At 41.4% G+C, this 22,730-nt stretch overlaps 1 protein-coding gene across 37 annotated transcripts in view; it reads right to left on the bottom strand.

Annotated features, from left to right (window-relative positions):
• The window catches only part of Rnf111 (ring finger protein 111), a 75,873-nt gene that overhangs the window by 50,831 nt on the left and 2,312 nt on the right, over window positions 1–22,730 (bottom strand). For 5 of the 37 annotated variants that reach the window (XM_042281219.2, XM_076576607.1, XM_076576605.1 and 2 more), the window contains exon 1: window positions 20,292–20,311. The exons of 25 other annotated variants lie outside the window; for them this stretch is intronic. In XM_042281219.2, the coding sequence (XP_042137153.1) occupies window positions 20,292–20,296 (5 nt within the window). In that variant the 5' untranslated portion in view covers window positions 20,297–20,311. Of the gene's footprint in view, window positions 1–18,980; window positions 19,048–20,291; window positions 20,493–22,730 lie in introns of those variants that run through there. 7 more of the 37 variants (XM_042281211.2, XM_042281212.2, XM_042281209.2 and 4 more) reach the window with 3 other exon arrangements.

Genomic DNA, 22,730 nt, shown 5'->3' on the forward strand with positions numbered 1-22,730 from the left:
GGATTACAGGTATAAGCCACCATGCCCAGCTTAATGTTTTTATAATATATAGAAAGATGGCTCACTTCACATGCCTAGAATATATAACAGGTTTAATCTTATGTCTACAAGAAGTAAACATAGGATTAAACCACATTACTAAATAGGATCTCCAGTCAGCTCCTGTCTGTCTGTCTGTCTGTCTGTCTGTCTGTCTGTCTGTCTGTCTGTCTGTCTCTCTCTCTCTCTCTCTCTCTCTGTGTGTGTGTGTGTGTGTGTGTGTGTGTGTGTGTGTATACGTACTGGGGATTGAACCCAGGGCTTCAGGTATGCTCAGCAAGGACTCTTATCACTGAGCTAATGGTCTTAAGTCTTTATAGCTGCACATTTAACATCTTGAATGTAAAAAAAAAGTTCTTTATTAATAATATAAATGAATATGTATTGCCATTTTTGCTAAATAAAGATCTCAGGATATAAATAATTATACTTTGTTTGGTTTACACATACAATACTTTATGACAGGGTCTCAGTATGTAGCCTCAAACTCCCAATCCTACCTCAGATGACAGATGTGTGCCACCATTATCATTTACACAGTACTCTTCAAAGAGAACAAGCCAACTGAAGCAGTGTACACTTCCTTGTCAGAAGTGAGAACTATTGTTTGAAATAAGCAGTGTGAAGCAAAATTACAGTAAAGCAAAGTAAAAATGAAAATGTTTCTGTGCTCAGTCATTTAGATAATTACAAAGCCACCATGTGCTAGAGATGTGGGTTGGGCAAGATATTGTTTAAAAAAAAAAAAAAAGCTGGCAGTGGTGGTGCACGCCTTTAATCCCAGTACTCAGGAGGCAGAGGCAGGTGGATCTCTGTGAGTTCCATGCCAGTCTGGTCTACAGAATTGGTTCCAGGACAGCCACAGCTACACAGAGAAACCCCATCTTGAAGAAAAGAAGAGGAGGAAGAGGAGAAGAATCCTGTACTCTAAGAAGCTCACAATTTACTATCAAACAGAGTCTGACTTTAATGAGCCAAAATGCACACAAATCACACTCTGGAGGAACACAGAGGATGCAGCAAAGAGGGACTCTGGTACCAACTTCATGGGGCCATGATGTCCACGAGAAACCGAAGGAAGGATGAGAGGACAGGCAGAGGGTAGCGTGTCTAGCAGTGCAGAGAGGCAGGACCCCCTCCACTGCCGAGGGTTTCCTGGTTTTGTTTCTTCAGTGGGGGAATCATTATCAAAGAATGAGGGATCACTTAGGGAGACCTAACTAATAACCAAGGGAATGAAAGCTAGAAGGAAAGTCAGGACACTCTGGGAAAAGCTCAACAATGAACAGACAAAGAACAGTTTTAGCTATTTCCCTGGGTTAGCAGGCAAGAATGACTAATAATCTCTGCACCCACTTCGAGTCCAGGCTGCTAGAAAGAAAGGTGGGTTTCTGTATTTCTTAACAGTGTGTTCACTTTTATTCTGTATCTTTCACTTTGAGAAAAATCAAAAGCAAATTAAAAATAAGTTTCCAGTTTGGTTAAAGTGGGTACAAATCCTACAACTGAAGACAAACTAGCAAAGACTTAGGTATGGAATTTTTAAATGGCAAAAGATGGGAAAACACACACACACACACAGAATCTATATTTTTAAATTCATTGGGTCTTCCTTTAACTGTTATGACAAAGAAAAACTGCTATTCTAACCAAAACCTTTCTTAAAACTGTAGTTGCTACTTCAAATCAGGTTTTACAAAAGTGAATTCAACAATAAACTCTTCTAAAAACCAGTCCACTTACTTTCTGCATGTCTAACAGGAAATAGGCAGAATGTTCCAATTCCCATTAAATGGAACTGCAGCAACGAAAGAGATCCTACACCCCTCAACTGCCTTAACCCCAAGTCACTTCTAAGGAACTTCCATAATAAAAAGGGAAGGGGTGAGATGGGTGTAATGGTGCACACCTTTAATCCCAGCACTCAGGAGGCAGAGGTAGGTGGATCTCCGTGAGTTCCAGGACAGTATGACCTACAATAGTAAGACCCTGTCTCTTAAACATAGACAGATTAGATGGATGGATGGCTAGAAAGATGGATGGATGGATGGATGGACGGATAGATACAGATAAAGCTAGGCAATGGGCAATGGTGGCATGGGAGGCAGAGACATGCAAATCTATGAGTTCAATGCCAGCCTGGTTAACAGAATGAGTTCCAGGATGGCAGGGCTACACAGAGAAACTTTGCCTCAAAAAAAAATTGAAAAAAAAAAAAAAAATGGGGGGTGTTGGAGGGAGATGCCTAGAGATGGCTCAGGGGCTAAGAGCACTGACTGCTCTTCCAGAAGACCCAGGTTCAATTCCTAGCTACATCTGTCTGTAACTCCAGTTTCAGGCGGCCTGACAGCCATGGCAAAAACATCAATGCACATAAAAAATAAAATTTTTCTTATTTTTTTAAAAGGAAAGGGTTGGTAAAATGATTCAGTTGTGAGGGCACTTACTTCAACTCTGGCTTCAAGCTTGATCCTGGGAAAATGACTCCAAAGTTGCCCTCTGACCTCTACACATATATCTTGATGCATGTACCCTACACATACAAATCATATAGATACACAAATGAACATACACATCATCATCATTCTCAACATAATTAAAAGAAAGATGCCGGCGGTGGTGGTGCACGCCTTTAATTCCAGCACTCGGGAGGCAGAGCCAGGAGGATCTCTGAATTTGAGGCCAGCCTGGGCTACCAAGTGAGTCCCAGGAAAGGCGCAAAGCTACACAGAGAAACCCTGTCTCAAAAAACCAAAAAAAAAAAAAAAAAAAGGCTTTCTGGATCCTACAGGAAGCAGTGATAGAGAAACTGAGAGCTGAAAAGAGGAGAGGAGGGGGAAGGACACAGGAGATGGAGCTTCCATTATTTGGTAATGATGATTCTCTAGAAAATCTCATAACCACTTTATCGCTTGTCCAGGGCAGTTACCCTTGGTACCAAGACAAGATTATTTTAGAATAAGAACAAAACAGAAAAGTCTAACTTTTCCTTACCCATGACACAAGTATGCATTCCTTGTAGATTTCTGACAATTTTTACTTAAATTTTTATTCTCTCTCTCTCTCTCTCTCTCTCTCTCTCTCTCTCTCTCTCTCTCTCTCTGTGTGTGTGTGTGTGTGTGTGTGTGTGTGTGTGTGTGTGTGTGTGTGTGTAAGGACAACTTGCAGGAGTCAGTTCTTTCCTTCCATCATGCTGGATTCACAGGTCCACAGGCGTGGCAGCAAGTGCCTCTTTACCCAGAGACATCTTGCTGAGCCTCTAGCTCTGAAAACTAAAAATCTTACAGTGACTTAAAAGCTGCTTCCTAAACTGGAGCTACTGTGGTGTAGTGGTGCATGTCTTTATCCCCAACACTCAGGAGGCAGAGGCAGACAGATCTGAGTTTAAGCAGACTGTCTCAGAAAAAAAAAAAAAAAAAAAAGAAAAAGAAAAAAGAAAAAAGGAAAGGAGGGAGAAAGAAGGGAAGGGGGGAGAAGGAGAGGGGGACGGAACAAAGGAAAACAAAGAAAAGGTGACTTCTTGAACTCTGGAAGCTGCAGTAAAAAGAATGAGTTCAAAGCCAGCCTGGGCTACCCAGAGAGACCATGTCACAGAACAAACAAAAAGCTACTTCTTATACCTTAGTAAAAGAGCATCACACTGATGCTGCCCAGGACTATCATACAAATGCATGATGCTGAAACTCCTCCACTGCTCATGCAGATAACCAGATTCAAACTTCCTAGGCTCAGAACTGAGAAGCCAAGGAAAAAGAGCCGTTGAGGCCAGTATCCACACTGATTTATTTGTCCCCAACAAAATGGACAGAAATGCCTTAGGATATGACTGAGTAGGTGCTGGAGAGATGTTCTCTGGCTAAAAGCACTTGCTGTTCTTCTAGAGGAATCAAGTTCAGTTCCCAGCACCCATATTGGATGTCTCACAACCAGAGGATCTGAAACTCTATTCTGGCCTCTGAAGGTACCCACAAACACATCATTGCTCGTACATAAATGTACATTTGAAAAGAAGACAAAATAAAAATAATAATAAAAAAGACTGATCCTTGGGGCTAGGATCTGACTTAGTTGTAGCATGCTTACTGGATATGTATGAAGTCCCAGGTTCACACTCCTTTAATCCTTGTACTTGGGAGAGGTGGGAGGGTCAGAAGTTCAAGGTCATCTTTCCCTACATACTTAAGCTCAAAGCTAGCATGAACTACATGAAATTATTCTTTAAATTAAAGAATAAAAAAAATATTTTTGAGCCCATGTGAAAGAGTTCCCCAGGGCAAAGCTGGAACAATGTGGCAACCAGGCAAGTAATGCAGTGTTGGATTCTAACCCCCAGTAAAAGCAAACATCTGCGAGTCCATATTGATTTAAGCAAATCTTTCTTCCAGAAGGAAGCTAATTATTTCCATTCTCTCCCTTCCAGGAGTTAGACAACAGCCCCTCGCCCACCAGCCTCAAGTGGCCACGCGAGTAACGGCGGGGAGAAAGGCGGCAAATGCTTGCTCCTTTCTTGTTCAGTCAGTATCACTGATGGCCATATGGCTACTACGGAACGGCGCTAAGTGAACAGGGAGCTCCTCAGCTGAGTCATTCTTCTCTCAAACCCATAACCGTAACAAAACCATCCCACAAAATAAACTCAAGTACAATCTATTAAACACATGGCAGGTACTTAATACTGCCATAATCTGCAAGGAAAGACCTAGAGAAATTGTGAAACCAAGACTCCATTTAAATATCTGGAATGTAACTAGTAGAGATGTGGCAATGTCCTCTTTGTAGAGCCAGACATGAAACTGGTGGGAGATTAACAAGAAGTTGGAACTGGGTGAGGGAGATAAGGGAACTCTATACTAACTATCTTTGTTGTGAAAATGTAAAGTTATTACAAGGTCAATTTAAAAATAAAAAAGGAAAGGAGCATGGAGGTTATTATTCACAAAGTTAGGCTCTAGAAAAGGTAGGGGACAACTGGGTGACAGCAGTTTTCCCTGCCAATAGCTCAATAGTTTTACAAGAGGGAAGTAAGGCTCTAGAGCTGGGACCACCATGAGAACTCCTAAATTATCTGCCATTCCACTAAAATATTCTGCATAATCCATGGTACTGTTACAGGAAAATGATTGACTCATGTCACCTCAAATTATTACTGGGGAATTTGCAAATAAGTACTTTCTTGCTAACATTCTAAATAATGCATTAAAAATGGTTACTATACAGGGCACACATATGCTTAAGTGTGTTTACGTATGTTTTATCTAGCTTTTGTGACATGAAAAAATAAACATTATTTGTAAAACGGTAGTAACCTAGATAACTAAGTCACCAAGATAAAACATGAGAATTAAGTCATTTGCTCTTTTAAGTAGGGAGAGGGGAGAGAAAAAGAGACTGAGATTGAGAGATTGTTTTTTTAAATAGTCTCACTCTTGTAGGTAAAGATGGCCTGGGGCTATGTAGTCCAGGCTAGCCTTGACCTTGCAATCCTTTCTACCTTAGCTTCCTGGTATTAGGATCACAGGCTTGGGCCACTTCACCTGGCTCACAGTCATATTAAGTTTGGGCATATGGATGGGTCCTAGTATATATAATCTAATTAAGTGTTCTCTCAAGAGGAAATTCAGAAACACAGGTTATATGGGGGGGGGGGGGGGTTTGCACGGGGTGCAAACACATAAACAAAAAAGGCCATGCCATGTGAAGACAGCAAAAAGGTTGCTAACTGGAAACCAAAGAGAGAGGTCTCAGGAGAAACAGTCAACTGCTTGATCTTGAACCTCACCTATAGAACTCTAAGATAATAAATACCGTTTCAGCCAGGTGGTGGTGGTGGTGGTGGTGGTGGTGGTGGTGGTGGTGGTGGTGGTGGTGGTGGTGGTGGTGGTGGTGGTGGTGGTGGTGGTGGTGGTGGTGGTGGTGGTGGTGGTGGTGCACGCCTTTATTCCCAGCACTCAGAAGGCAGAGCCAGGCAAATCTCTGGGAGTTCAAGGCCAGCCTGGTCTACAGAGCAAGATCCAGGACAGGCACCAAACTACACAGAGAATCCCTGTCTTGGAAAATAATAAATAAATTAATTAATTAATTAATTAATTAAATAAACAAACAAACAAACAAACACACACAGTTCCACTGTTTAGGTCACTTTGGTTTTGTTTGTTTTTGAGACAGAGTTTCTCTGTATAACAGCCCTAGCTGTCCTGGAACTAGCTCTGTAGACCAGGTTGGCCTCAACTCTCAGAGATCCAACTGCCTCTGCCTCCCAAGTGCTAGAATTAAAGGCGTGTACCACCACCGCCCTAAGTCACTTTTTAACAAACTGTCTGAAAACCTTGAATGTGCTATAATTCTCTGTGTTTATAAATATAAGACAAGACAGGACTGTCCTTACTACATTCTAGCCCAGCAGACAGGGAGGCCTATTAGTAGGTAATTCAAAGTTAGCATGCAGGTGTTAAGGAAGACCCACACACTGAAACAAACAGCCCCTAGATATTGGTCTATTCCTTAACGTGAAGGTGGGTATACAAGGAAAAGCTTCCCACTGGAAAAAAAGAAAGTCAGCCCTGATGGCACATACTCGTAAATCCCAGCACTTAGGAGATTGCAGCCAGAGCATTGCCACAAATTCAAGGTCAGCCTAGGCAAGATGAGTTCAAAGTAGCAAGACAATGTCTCAAAAATGAGTGAAATGAGCACAGTAAAGAAACCAAAAACATAGCACTCGGGGAGGCAGAGGCAGGCGGATCTCTGTGAGTTCAAGGCCAGCCTGGTCTACAGAGTGAGTTCCAGGAAAGGCACCAAAACTACACAGAGAAACCCTGTCTCAAAAAACCAAAGAAGAAGAAGAAAGAGAGAAAGAAACCAAAAATAGTTGCTCTGTGGGTGAAAGAGAAAAAAAGTTTATTCCAAACTGCCAAGGCAGTCTCTTGGGAAAGCAGGGAGAAGCAACAGGGAAAATTTTCAGGGTTATAAGGGAACAGGGTACCTGGGAGAAAGGGAGCCTGTGCCTGGGATAGGGGCTTCTGAGGGAGCTTAGAGACTAGACTAGGCACTGCAGTCATGTTAATGGAGAACCACATGTCCCTTTGGTCAAAGACAAGGAGACTTTTTAGCAAGTAGGAATATCTTCAAGCCCCTGAGGGTACGCTGGCCTTTGTCTAATCGCCTGACCTTGGGAAAAGGAATTTCTTGGGAGATGTACCCTCCCAAAAAATAAAATAAAATAAAAGGAAGGGAAAAGGAGTGAAAGAGAAAACCCAAATGCCTACTTCCTGTGGACAGAAGTCCCTTCATGGTGAAATACATGCAAGAGTGAAAAAGAAAGCATTCTCTGACAAACAACTGACATTCTGCAAAGGTGTGACTCAGCTTCAAACAGCTACTGGTCCAGACTGCTTACTGAGGGGAAGGGAATTGAGATGGCTTCATCAGGTACTTTCTTTTTAAATGTATCTTTTTTTTTATTTCACATGGACTGGTGTTTTGTCTGCATATGTCTATGTGTGGGTGTCAGATCCCCTGGAACCAGAGTTGTGAGTTGCCATGTGGTACTGGGAATTGAACCCAGGTGCTCCAGAAGAGCCAGCTCTCCAGCCCTCCTAAGGAACTCTGCACCATTTGAAAGACCAGACAAAGACCTAAGACCAGCCCCAAGCTCCCTCTCCCTTTCACCACCCTCCAGCAGGAGGCAGGACCACAAGTTAAAGACAGAAGCAGAGCCCAGTCATCCTCTGACACCAAAGAAGTCTGAAAAAAAAATAAATAAAAAATAGCCTTTAATCCCTGCACTCGGTAGGCAGAGGCAGGAGGATCTTTGTGAGTTCGAGAAACCCTGTCTTGAAAAAACAAACAAACAAGCAAGCAGAACTTACCAAATTCTAAAGGTCTCTATAAATCACTACCATCTTGTCACTTACAAAAGGACAGAATAACATGAACACTGCTAGCATTTCCCTCATAGAACACACACACCCAAGGAGTGAGTATTCTTGTTACCTCCTATGGAGAACCCTCCCAAGTCACAGTGAGAGGCAGATGCTAGCTAGCACTAGGTTCAGACAGACACACTACTCCGAATGTTTCTCCTACTTCACTTTGGCAGCTCTGGTACCAAAGGGCCTCGAAAGTGATAGGCAGGCCTCTACCAGGATACATCTCGGTCTTTTTAGTTTTATTTTTTCATTTTCACACATATCTCCTAAGTTGCATGGACTATCCTCAAACTTATGATCCTCATGCCTCAAACTCCAGAGTAGCAGAAATCACTTACATTATACATGAAATAATAGTCCATTATTCTTCGAAGGCAGACAGACTGTGATAAAGTTTAAAAAAGGTATGAAATAAACCCAGGGTGATGGCAAATGGAAAATCAGCAAATAAGACAAATACAATTAAAATCAATCAGCAGCAGAGTTAAAATCCACTGTAACCAATGGAAAGCAGCAAGAGAAGGGGAGGAACCCTGTGCCAAACAGTGGGAACAAACAGGAAGCAAGCAGCTGACAGGCACTCTCAACAGCTCACACAGGCAAGGGTGACGGGTAACCTGACCTGTGCTGCAGGTCTAGCTGTCTAGCATGCCCAAAGCCCTGGCTCCATCCCCAGCAAAGAGAAACAGCAGAGAACCTAGAAGTACTTATCAATACCATCATATGATTCCATACAGAATGACAAGATAACAGGAATAATCTTTCCAACAAACAGTGGTAAAACAACTAGAGAACAATATGGGAAAAAATGAGTCTCAATATCTGCATCCCACCAAACACAAAATTTATCCTAACAGCTGGCACCATAAAAATTTCCACAAGAACAGGCAAATCAAGACAATCAAGGGGGGGAAAGGGGCACTGTTTCTTCTTTAACTGCTGGACTAGACAACACTGAAATCAAACCTTTGGTTCTTCAGAGAAAGAACAGAGAACATTACTAATGCATATGTAATTAATTCTAATCCACACACATACATAGAGAATGCATGAAAAACTCTTAACACCTCATGGTAACTAAAAAATGGGTAAAAGACCTAAAGAGACAATTCTCAAAAATAAATAAAAGACTGGTAAATACCTGAAAAATGCTCAGTATCTCTAAATTATCAGAAAAATAGAAATTAAAACTACAGTAAGCTCCCTCTATACAACCATAGGCTAAAAGTAAAAAGAGCCAACCACCAAGAAGTGGCATAATCAAATTTCACACTCTGAAGGAGCTCCTAATAGTTATACAGACATCTAATATACCATCCAGTAACTCCATGCCAAGGTCTGAAAACATGTACAAAAAAGTTTGCATATGGATGTTCACAGTTTTATTCAGTTAATTTTAGACAGAGCATGGATAAAACGAGATGCTGAGGTGCAGCAACACAGGTTCTGAACCTCAGCACCTCCACTGTGAGAAAGGAGACATACAATATCTGTGTGACTCCATCTAAAGAAACTTACAGAATGCATGGACTCAACCTAAGCACTTGAAACTACAGTTCTGGCCACTTGGGGCTAGGGTGTTAGAGTAATTCAGACTGGAGCAAACCCCTTGTGAAACCTCTCCTTTATTCACACTGCATATTCCAGGCAGACCGAGCTAAATACCAAGGAGATTGATTTGTGAAGAAACACTCCTCTGTTTCACTTTTTGGAATAACAGGCACTCTGTGATCTACTATCACTTACTGGTCAGTATAATGAAGAGACAAAGCTTTAAAAACAAAGATGAATTTCCCTGCAAGAAAGTTTAGAGGCAAATAAATATAAACAAATTTCCAACTGTGGTTAATGAAATGAACTTGTGTTCTTTTTGTGTGGTGGGTTGTTTATTTCAAAGTTCTGTTCTGCAGCCCAGGCTAGCCACAAATTTGCATTTTTCAGGCTTCAATTTTCTAATCCTGGTGGCATCACACCACCCCCAGCTAGAAACTGTAGTATGGGAAATAAAATGTACAGATGCCTGCAATTTGTTTTCTTTCTGTTCACTGTAGGGCTGGGGATTAAACTCAGGGCCTTGTATGTGCTAAGCAGGAGCTCTAGACTGACCTCAAGCCCAAGGCCTGTCAACTTAATTTTAATCAAATGTTAGCTGGACATAGCAATACATGCCTGTAATCCCAACACTCAAGGAGGCGGAAGCAGAAGGATTCCAAGTTTCAAGGACTACACAGGAAGATCTTGTCTCTAAATAATTAAATCAGGAGTTACTAAAAGGGACTGGAGAGACGGCTCAGTGGTTAAGAAAGAGGACTTGTTGTTTTTGCAGAGGACCTGGGTTCAATTCCTAGCACCCACACTGGCTGTTTACATTGATTCCAGTTCTGGGGGACCCAAGGTAAGAAGCACACACATAGTGCGGATACATACATACATACATACATACATACATACATACATACATACATGAAAGACAAACATAAAATAAATGAAGTTAATTTTTTTAGAAAAGAAGTGATTAAAAGGCTTGACTGATGGTTAGAGGAACAGATGACTAGAAATTTGAAGAAAAAAAACAGCAAATTAATTATAGACTTTGGGTGTTCACTGAACAACCAACTTATTTTCTATAGCATTTGCAATTGTTAATAAAACACTAGAAGGAAAATATGACACAGAGCACCACACTGCATTACCCAACAAAGATAACTAAGCATCAAGCAACAGACAGTGGCTGTCTGGGGATGGAGGCAGTCTGGGGATGGAGATGACTGAGAAAAAAGGAATACAAAGGAACGTTCCAGGGTGATAGGCTATTTTACCCAACTGGCAGCTCATTATATGGATGTATACATTTGCCAAACCTCACTGACCTTTAAGGTGTGTAACTGGTAGTCTTATCAGTTCAGCTGATTTTTAAAGCTCACTGTAAAGAAGCTAGCACATATAGAAAAGTACACAAAACTTAAGTTCCTCCCAGTTATCACACAAAGAGTCATCGAACCCTTGCTGGACAAAGGCCACGGCCATGAGAAATAAAAACACATCTGATTCCTTGGAAAGCAATATGAAAACAATGAATTCCCAAAAGTGAGGTTTCTGACTCGGTGACTCAAATGCTACTGACTTAAGCCCTGGAGCCCCACCACTGTGACACATCTCAGCAAGTTCTCTATCTAAAGTTCTTCATCTGAAAATGAAAGTATTTACCTCAGAAGACAGCTGTAAATATTAAAAAAAATATATGTACACGAGAGCTAAAACACTGCTATTTTTAAAGTCCAAACGCTTAGAATTTATCGAAGCAAGAGTCCAAACCCTTCTTTCCTCCAGTTCTTCCTTTCCTTTTGGGGGTAAGAGAAGAAATGGGAGTTCAGTTCTCTAGGTACACCTACCTGTGGTGATATATTGTGCACCCCAATAAAGCTTGCCTTGAGGATCAGAGGACAGAGCCAGCCACTCGATTAGACAAGCAGGCCAGACAGTGTTGGCACACATCCTTAATCCTATCACTGAGAAGGAGAGTTCAAAGACGGATCTCTGTGAGTTCAAGGCCACACTGGAAATATAGTCAGGCAGCGGTTCACACACCTTTAATCCCAGGAATCGATGGCAGGGTGGAGAAAGGTATACAAGGCAGAGGGAACAGGAACTCATTCTTTAGACTGAGGAATTCATAGAGCTAAGAACTTGTGACTGGCTTGTTTTACTTCTCTGATCTTTCAGCTTTCACCACAATATTTGGCTCTGGGTTTTTTGTTAAAAGACCTTTAAAGATTTGTGCTACACTGACCTCAAGCTAGTCTACCTCACTCAGGTGGTGAATCTCAAAACCCTCCTTAAGAAAAGGCAGCAGGGTCTAGCGGTACACACCTTTTTAGCATTTGGGAGGCAAAGGCAGGCATACCTCTGAGCTTGGGGCTAGCCTGGTCTACAGCAAGTTCCAGGACAGCTGGGACTACAACAGAGAAACACTATCCCAAAAAAACAAACAAACAAAAAAACATAAATAGAAAATTTACCATTAAAAAAAAAAAAAAACCCTAGCATGGTGGTGCACCCCTTTAATCCCAGCACTCATGAGGCAGAGGCAGGAGGATCTTTGTTCCAGGCCAGCCAGGGCTGTTAGGTGAGGGAAGCTTTGAGCTGGTAAAGCCCCAACAAGGTTGAAATAAATAAAAATAAAGCCAGAAAACTAATTAAAAAGCATGATGATGGTTTTGAGAATGCAGGATCCACACAGGGAATGGTGGTGCAGCCCAGTACTTGGGAGACAGAGGCAGGAAATCAACTGTGAGTTCAAGGCTAATCTGGTCTATGTAGTTCCAGGCAAGTTAGGGCTACATAGTGAGACCCTGTCTCAAAAGACAAACAACTCCCCTCTCCTCAATAATGTAGTATGTAATTTGGGGAGAAAAACTACTCCTTAAGCTCTGTTTATATAAAATTTGTTTGTGTTTTACATATATGGTTTAGGTCAGTCAAAATATGTAATCAAAATCAGAGAATATGTTCTAAAGAAAGAAAAATTCTAATAAAGAACTGGGGCTCGCTCTGACAGGAGAATACTGAAAACTGGACTGGAGAGAATACTACATTACACACAAAAAGAATTTAACTATCTGAATAATACAGTAATTTAAACTGTATAGATTGTACCTGCCATTCTGCTCAGTCATGGCCATAATGGCAATTCTGCCCTGTAGCTGGTCTTCCTTCTCATGTGTCTCTGAGGAGCATCTCGCTGTACTGTTAGATCCTAATGTTTCAAGTCATTGATTATCCTACATAGAATGGATCATAATCTATCTGGTGTTGGTGTGTTCCAACAATGAAGGAAAGCAGAGCTGGTGGGCTTTGAGGGCTGGTGCACTGGGGCTGGTTCAAAAGCCCAGGGTGAAGGTGCTCACTGAAAGCCAATGACCTGAGTTCTGTCCCGGGATCACATGGTGAAAGACTCAGTTCTCCAAAGTTATACTTTTCCCATGTGCTCTGTGATATGCTCATATCCACACTCACAGGAATCATATACACATACAGTAATAAGTAAGAAAATTTAAAAGGAAATGTAACTTCATAGAAAATGTCATCAACCGGGTGATGGTGGCGCATCGCCTTTAATCCCAGCACTCGGGAGGCAGAGCCAGGAGGATCTCTGAGTCTGAGGCCAGCCTGGTCTACAGAGTGAGATCCAAGAAAGGCGCAAAGCTACACAGAGAAACCCTGTCTCAAAAAACCAAAAAAAAAAAAAAAGAAAGAAAGAAAGAAAGAAAGAAAGAAAGAAAATGTCATCAAATACATGATAATAAGCATGTTTTACATTCTCTAATTAAATATTTTATACATGATTTCTCATTAAATAAACATTCTGTATTAAAGAATTTAGCTCTTAGATTTAGTTTTTGTAAAATCAATCTACTCTCTAAATGTAGAAAGTGTATTTGCTTACATATTTAAACATTTTACCACTAAGATTGGCAAAGAAAGCCGAGGATCATGTAATCTAACTTAATCACATTTATCAAAAGTTCATTTTGAGCTGCAATGGTGGGGCACACACATTTAATCCTAGCACTCAAAAAAAAAAAAAAAAGAGTTCCTTCTGTTTAAACAAAGTAAATGATTCACATATCTTCATTTCAAATACTCTTCAATCCTTTAACATTTCACAACAAAAAGCAAGAGATGGCAACTAAAGTCATCCAACTGACAGAAACTCTTATATTAGAGAGAGAATGTGGCTAAGAACTCTGTCCCCAGTCTACTTTCTTCCATGCCCACTCCACCCCCGACAAGAGGAGTTCCAGGAGGAACTGACTACTCCGGCATCTAGGCACCTGGAACGCTCACTCCCTCCCTCCCTCCCTTTATATCTGTGCTCAGCTGCTTCCTTATCCAAGAGACCTGCACTATCCACTTCAAATTCTAAAGAGTTATCACAATTTTAACCGGCTTGTGAAAAAGCAAACAAACAAAAACACAAACTTAGGGCCGGGCGTTGGTGGCGCACGCCTTTAATCCCAGCACTCGGGAGGCAGAGCCAGGCGGATCTCTGTGAGTTCGAGGCCAGCCTGGGCTACCAAGTGAGCTCCAGGAAAGGCGCAAAGCTACACAGAGAAACCCTGTCTCGAAAAACCAAAAAAAAAAAAAAAAAAAAAAAAAAACACAAACTTAACTTCAACCACTATTTTCTCTCTCTAGATCATTTCTATAACCATCTACAGATTTTATCTATTTTCCACCCCAAAGCTTAGGTAGAACACAGAGTTGGCATTCAATCAGTATTTGCTGAGTTCTATTTTAAATAACTGAAATTGCAATGAAAGTGGTATGGTTTGGTGGTGTTACACTTGCCTAGCATGTTGGAAAGAGGCCCAGGGGTTCCAAGCCCTGCCCCCACCCACCCACACATGAACTATACTAAGAAAAAAATAGATGAAGGAAGCACAGCCTCATTTACCGTAAGAAACCAAAAGACACAGCCAGGCGGTGGTGGTGCACGCCTTTAATCCCAGCACTCAGGAGGCAGAGCCAAGCAGATCTCTGTGAGTTCGAGGCCAGTCTGGTCTATAGAGTGAGATCCAGGACAGGCTCCAAAGCTACAGAGAAACCCTGTCTGGAAAAACCAAAAACAAAAGACAGAGCCCATAGGACAGCTCAGCAGGTAAAGTTGCTTGCTGCTGACCCTGGTGACCGAAGTTCAATCCTCAGGACCTACACGGGAGAAGAACTGACACCATGGTTCTCCTTCCTCCACACATATGCCATGTTGCATGTGTATGCACTGGCACACACACAAATAAATAAGTGTAGTAAAAAGTTTCTTTGTTTTTTCAAGACAGGGTTTCTCTGAGTAACAGCCCTGGCTGCCCTGGAACTCACTCTGTAGACCAGGCTGGCCTGTAACTCACAGAGATCCACCTGCCTCTGCCTCCCAAGTGCTGGGGTCAAAGGCGCGCCATCACTGCCTGGCCTAATAAAGAGATTTTAAAAGATGTTTACAACTGGTTAAATTCTCTGGAACAGCAGCAGCTCTCAGCTTTTTTTGCTTCTGAAGTTCTTCATACCCTAAGAATCCCAACTTTGATATATAGCTTTTATCTACTAATAACACACTTGAAACTACAACTGAGTATATTTGTAAAAGTAATAGTATTATACACTAAAAAAACTAACACTTATAAATGTTCCCAAAATAATGAGAAAGAAATGCTATGCATTTTTATGAATCTCTTAATGTATGGCTTCACAGCAGAAAGCCAGCTCCTATATCTGCTTTAGTTCTGAACCTATGATAGGTTGTGCTGGTTAAATTATAAGAAAATCCAGTTCCGGGCTGGAGAGATGGCTCAGTGGTTAAGAGCACCGACTGCTCTTCCAGAGGTCCTAAGTTCAATTCCCAGCAACCACATGGTGGCTCACAACCATCTGTAATGAAATCTGGTGCCCTCTTCTGGCCTGCAGGGACATATGCAGGCAGAATACTGTATACATAATAAATAGATAGATAGATAAATAAATAAATCTATCTTTAAAAAAAAATCCAGTTCCATATAAGTATTTTCTATAAAAAGGAAGTAGTATTTTAATAACTTTTCTCAGGTAAGTGTAGGGACAGGGTAGTTTAACAGAGGACAGCTGCAGTGTGGACTCTGAAACTGCAGCAGTCCAACTTTTCATATAACTGCACTTGAAAGTCTGTTGCTTGCCAAATGCTATGGCTTATGTTGGTAATACTAAGACCTGGAAGTCTAAGGGAGAAGGATCAGACTTAGCTACACAACAAGTTCTAGGCCAGCCTGGGCTACACAGAACATAGCTGAGACCCTGTCTCAAAAACAAACCCTCCTCCTCCGTCTTGAACTTCATACAAATCTTTCACCTATTAATGATTTTCTAATGTGATACATTGGCCATTTAAAACAATACTGAATAATGGCGCCCCTTGCAGAAGTGAATAGATTTTATTATATTTAACAGCACACAGGTAGGCACAGGAACACCCACTTGTAATCCCAGGGCTTCAGGAGCCTAAGGAAGGTAGGCAAACCTGAAGCCAGCCTGGGGGACTGAAAGGAAAAGGGCCAAGACAGCTCACCACCACTCACTGGGCCTCGTTCAGACATCAGCACTGCCCAGTCCTGCTGTGACTATCATGACCTCTCAGCAAAGTCCCGAGCAACTGCCAAGCTCATAAGGAAGGCTAAGTTTTCTAAGGTTAAAAGCTGAGTGAGCTGTTCAGTTGTTCTTGAAATGACACATTCATTTCATTTATTAATCATACACATTCTTTTCCTCCAGACAAGCGCCACATTTCAGTATGCAGAAGTGTGACCCAACCTAACATCCTTCCTATTTCATCACAATAAGTGTTAAGGAACTTTTTTTTTTTTTGCTGTTGTTTTTTGTTTTTCATTTTTAAGGCACGAGTTTCATGTACACCACAATGACCTCAAACACTATGTAGTGATACCTTGAACTTCTGTTCTTATTACCTTTACTTCTCAAGAGGTTATGTTTCACCATGACAACTGGTGCTGGAATTGAACCCCAGGTTATCAGGCATCCCAGGCAATCACCCTATTAACTGAGCTTCATCCCCAGACTACTTTTTTTTGAGGTAGTTTTTCATTACAGCCCAGATATGACTAGAATCCCTTGTAGTCCAGGCTGGCCTGAACTCATAAGCACCCCGTCTCAGTCTCTTAAAAATTGGCATACACCACCATGCTCAGCGTCATCACATAGGATATTACACAATGAATGTATTCAAAGTAAATTTAACAAAATATTAATTCTGACTACTCACAAAGAATATAGATGGGGGCAGGGTTTTCAAGACCACCGGGTCTCACTATACAGCTCTGGCTGTCCTGGAACTCATCTGTTGACCAGGCTGACCTTGAACTGGCACAGATCCACCTGCCTCTGCCTATGTACTGGGATTAAAGGTGTGCATCACTACACCTACAGCGGGTAGAATATTAAGGTGCTAGAGAGATGGCTCAGTGGTTAAAGAACACTTCCTGCTCTTCTGAGGTACCTGGTTTCAATTCCTGCTACCCTCATAGCTGCTCACAGCCATTTGTAACTCCAATTCCAGAGGATCTGATGCCCTCTTTTGTGGGTACCAGGCAAACACATACTACACAGACACACATGCAGGCAAAGCACTCATACACATAAAATAAAAAATATCTTTAAAAAAATTCTAAATATTTTTAGCTGGGCAGTGGTTGCGCACGCCTTTAATCCCAGCACTCTTCCAGCACTCGGGAGGCAGAGGCAGGTGGATCTTTGTGAGTTCAGGGCCAGTCTGGGCTACAGAGTGAGTTCCAGGAAAGGCACAAAGCTATACAAAGAAACCCTGTCTCAAGAGAAAAAGAACAAACAAACAACAAAACTTTTAAGTGCAATAGCATTTTTACAGTGTATGTGCAGTCATTATGAGTACAATGATGGCTAGTGTGTTGTCCAATGCTGTCACTGTGAGTACAATGATGGCTAGGGCAGTTGCCCACCATCATGACTTATGCAGGTGCTCTTTTGTATGATCACTGCAAATATCAACTACTGATGACATTATTAATACAACAAATAAAAACTTATTACCACTGTGAAATAGCTTCAACCTGGCAGACATTTTGAAGTACACTCAACTCCACACACTTTGAGCTACTTTCTAGACACATAGACAACTGTAAGAGCAGGGCCAGGTATGATGGTGCAAGTCTTTAATCCCAATACGTAAGAGACAGAGGCAGGTGGGTCTCTAGAAGTTCAAGGACAACCTAGTCTACATAGTTAGTTCCAGGCTAGCCAGGGCTAGAGAGACCCTGTCTCAATATAAAAGAGAGAGAGAGAAATACTACAGACATATTTTCAAGTACTAGGATCATGGGGGCTGAAGGGATGAGACTCAATGGCAGAATACTTGCCTATATTCAATCCATAGCCAGCAGTTAGGAGGGGATAAGGCAAGAAATAGAAATGCATACACAAGAAAAGAATAGCTTTCCTTCTATTTCTTCACCTGTAGGGCTATGATTCAAACCCAGGCTGTGTTAGGAAAATGTTCTACCACTGAGCTCATCTGTAGCTTATTCTATGGATGGGGGTGTATGAGGTGTGTGTGAGTACACATATGCCTTGGCACCCGTGAAAAGGTCAAGACACAACTTTCAAGGACTGGCTCTCTCCTTCTATGGGTCCAAGGATGGACTTCAGGTGGTGAAGCTTGTACAGCAAGCACTTTCACCCGTGGACCCATCTCCCTGTCCCAGAAAGTTCACTGATAGACAGAAAGGGTTTTTTTTTTACACAGTGGAACTAAGACATTGGGGAGTGACTTGGGGCACTCTTTTTTTTTTTTTTTAAACTTTTAGGCTTTTGAGATTGATTTTTTAAAACCATGTTCAGATAGTAGTTGGTTCAAAACTAAATTCAAAATATTGCTTGGAAAAAACAGGTAAATCTTAAAAAACAAGGCTGGGCCTGGTGCCACAACCTTTAATCCCAGCACTGAGAGGCAGAAGTAGTTCTCTATAAGTTCAAAGCCAGCCTGATCTACATAGTGAATGACGAGCCACCCGAGCTACATAGTAAGACCTTATCTCAAAACAAAACAAACCAAAAATTAAGAATAAAAAATATACCCACGGACAGTTGGTAGAACGGCTGTGAAATATACCAAGAGGTTACAGAAACTGCCTATAATGTGGACACTCCCTAGTAAGACCCATGCGGGGGTGGGGGGTGGGGGTGGGGTAGAGAAGACAGGTGGAATCCCTGAAGCTCTTTTAACAGCCAGTCTAACCTATTGAATGATAAGCCAAGGACAGACTGACCCTGTTCCCTACCTCTACCTCCACCCCAACCCCAGAAAAACTAAGGTGGATAGCAAAATTTACAGCTATTCTTGGTTGTCAACTTGACTATATCTGTAAAACCCAACTGTCTGGGTACACCTGTGAGAGATTTCCCTTAAATTAAATCATTTGAAGTGGGAAGGCCTACCTTTAATCCAGATCTTTTGAGTTGTGAAGATCCACCTTTAATCTGGGTCACACCTTCCGGTGGCAGCCTATATAAGGTCATGGAAAAAGGAAGCTTTTGTTCCTTGCCTGCTTGACCTCATTCTTGCTGGCAAGTTTATTCCTTCACTGGCATAAGAGCCTACTTCTAAAAAAGGAGCCTACTTCTTCTGGATTCCAGCATATACTGAAGACATCCAGTATACTGATGTCTTCGTACATCAGTATGGTCTGAGACATCCAGCTCATGGACTGAACAACTGTCTGATTCTTGGACTTTCCATTGGTAGGCATCCATTGTTCGACTAGCTGGACCACAACCTGTAAGCCACTCTAACACATCCCCTTTCTATACTAAATAGATCCTTCAATAAGTTCTGTTCCTCTTGAGAACCCTGAGTAATACAGTATGGTGATATTTTATTTGTCCTAAAATGTGGTTTTATTTGTATGTTAATAAATAAAAGTGCCTGGGGGTCAGAGCTAATAGCAAGCCATTTAGCAGAAGTCTGGCAGTGGTAGCACACACCCTTAATCCTGATCACATGACAGGCAGATCTGTGTGTTCAAGGATACAGCCAGCGTGGAGACAAACACCTTTAATCTTAATACCAACCATAGAGACCTAGAGGTCTGTATAGACAGGCAGTGAAGAGGAGGTCATTTGGTTGGGTTTAGAACCAATGAGAAGGCAGAACAGAAAGGCAATAAAAAGACAGGACACAGGAAGAAGGTTTCTCTCTGAGGGGAAGGGCAGCAGCCAGTGGTAAGATAAGGTGATCTTAGCTCTTGGCTACTGCTCTGATCTCTGGGTTTTTAACTCTGCATTTGGCTCTGTGTTTCTTCTTTAATAAAACCGTTTAGAATTACATCTACAATACTGTATCTGAGGACCAACACTCAAGGTTGTCCTCTAGCCTCCATATACACCTGTACAGATACAAGACAGGTAAGAATTCTACTACTCAACTACCCATGTCAGCCCCCTTTTTCTCAGTGCAACTCAGGGCCTTGAAAAGTTTAGGCAAACACTCGACCCGTAAGCTAAATCTCCATCCCTTTTCTCACTTATTCTTCAGTCTCTACCTCTAAATAAAATCTATGGACATGATCCTACATAAGTAAACATAATAGCTTTATCTCACCTGAGATTTTCTCTAAAAAGTGGTTTCGCCACCTTTTGACTCACACAAGAACCCCAATGCCATTCATAGTCTCCAAATGGTGTTATTTTCTTCAAGGCACTCCCCACTACCTATCCTAGTTATGAGTGCCACTCAACAGAACGTCTTACTTCATGAAGGCAGTGCCTTCATCCTTGCAGACCAGTCAGGGACAGTGCTACAGCATGGGACAGTCAATACACACTTGTTGAGAAAATCGTAATGTACAGCCTCAGTGTAAAATACCAGCTCTGCTAAGTGTTTCTATCCTTTGTAACTCGATTTTCATCTGATGGCAATTTCTGAGTACCTGCAGAAACCTGGGCAGCAACCTGGGAGATACAAGAAAGAGAGAGAATAAAGTACAAGACAGTCAAATAGAATTCTGAACTTTGCTGAACAATAATCACACATTTCTGAAAGAAAAGTAAGTTACCTGGGATTTTGTTTGTTTTTATTAAAAGCATGCACCACCACCCAGCTTGTCTTTTGTTTTGTTTTGTCTCCCCTCACTCCCTTTTTTAAGAAAAGGTCTCTCTAGATAATCCCAGCTGTCCTAGAATCCACTATGAAGAAGACCACATTGGCCTCAAACTCACCTGCCTATGCCTCCTGAGTGCTGGGATTAAAGGCATGCACCACCATGCCAGGTTCTCAGAACTGTTTTTAAAATGACATTAAGCGAGGTGTGATGGCATATGCCTTTAATCTCAGCACACTCCAGGCAGAGGCAGGTGGATCTCTAATGAGTTCAAAGTCTGGTCTACCCTAGCAAGTTCCAGGCTAGCCAAGGCTACATAGTTAAGAACCTGTCTTAAAAAACAAAAATAACCAAAAAGAAAAAAGAAAAAGATGTTATCAGAAGTAATTAAAAGTCCCATTTTTTGCCTGCTGGGTGGTGGCACATGCCTTTAATCCCAGCTCTCGGGAGGCAGAGCCAGGTGGATCTCTGTGAGTTCGAGGCCAACCTGGTCTACAGAGTGAGTTCCAGGAAAGGCGCAAAACTACGCAGAGAAACCCTGTCTCGAAAAACCAAAAAAAACAAAAAACAACCACAACAACACCAAAAAAAAAAAGGTCCCATTTTTATAAACAATGTAGTAGCTCACAATACTCAACACCTGGAAGGTAGAAGCAAGAGAATTAGAAATTAAGTGAATAGCTGGGCGATGGAGGTGCACATCTTTTATCCCAGCATTAAGGAAGAAGAGGCAGGCAGATTTACCAGTTCAAGGATAGCCTGGTCTACAGGGTGAGTTCCAGGACAGCCAGGGCTACACAAAGAAACCCTGTCTTGAAAAAACAAAGACAGAAAGACAGACTCTTTGACTTTACAGTGAGTTCAAGGTCAGCCTGAGATACCTGAGATCCTGGTCAAAAAACAAAACAAAACAAAACAAAACAAAACAAAACAAAAAAACAAACAAACAAAAAAAAAAACAGGGAGCATTCCTATTAGAACTTCCTGAAAATTGTAAAAGATAGGTAAAGCTGGACATAGCAACTCATACTTGTAATCTCCATCACTTTGGAGACTGAAGCAGGAGTTCACCATAACTCAAGGATATATGAGAACCAGGTTATAGTAGGCCCCAATCTTAGGAAAAAACAAAACACTTGGGTAATTTAGCCAATGAACAGCACTATCTACTATCTGGAACAAATATGGCTTCATCATGGGTTAATACACATGTATGTGTTTCATTTGCATGCATGCAACATGACAGCATTATATTCTCCATAGAGCATTTCTTCTCAATATCTGTGAAATCCAACAGTGTATACCGAAAGAACTAAAAATAGAAGCTACACACACACACACACACACACACAGACACACACACACACACACACACAGAGAGAGGCCAGAAATGAACAACATTTATCACTCTTAAGACTCATTTTACTAACTCAGAAAGCTGTAAGCCCAGGAAAGGTTAACAATACACTCACAGATCCAATGTATAACAACTATGCTATACCTAAAACCCATATCTACTGTCTCTAGATCTGGATTTTTTTTTTAACGATACTGTCACTCTCAGAATGTTAATGTCAAGTTCTAACAAATCTTAATTACTATTTTTTTTTGTACTGTCAATCATATTTCCCAGTATTAAAGTCCCAGACTGCCAGGTCAGGGTCAAAGCAGAGGCACATATAACTAAGTCATCACTAAAGCATAATACCAAAGCCCTTCTTACCACGGCATATGTAAAACAAACACTTAATGCTCTAAATGTTTTCATGCAATGAGTTTTTATTCCATAATTTCAACTTGAAAGAAAAAAATACATATACAGGTGTACCTGCTAAATAACTTATTGTTCCTTTGCTTCATACAAGTAAACTGCTGTTCTTTTGGAAAACCAGTAGAAGCATGTCTCAATTTCTCACAAACATGGAGCTCCAAAGTGAAACTTGCTGAACATAATCTCAGCTAGCATACATTGCTCATTAAAAGAAATTATTTATTTTTAGCCAAGCAGTGGTGGTTCAAACCTTTAATCCCAGCAATGGGAAGGCAGAGCCAGGTGCATCTCTGTGAGTTCGAGGCCAGCCTGGTCTAC

This window comes from Peromyscus maniculatus, chromosome 7 (genome assembly GCF_049852395.1).
Source record: "Peromyscus maniculatus bairdii isolate BWxNUB_F1_BW_parent chromosome 7, HU_Pman_BW_mat_3.1, whole genome shotgun sequence".
Classification (NCBI taxonomy): domain Eukaryota; kingdom Metazoa; phylum Chordata; class Mammalia; order Rodentia; family Cricetidae; genus Peromyscus; species Peromyscus maniculatus.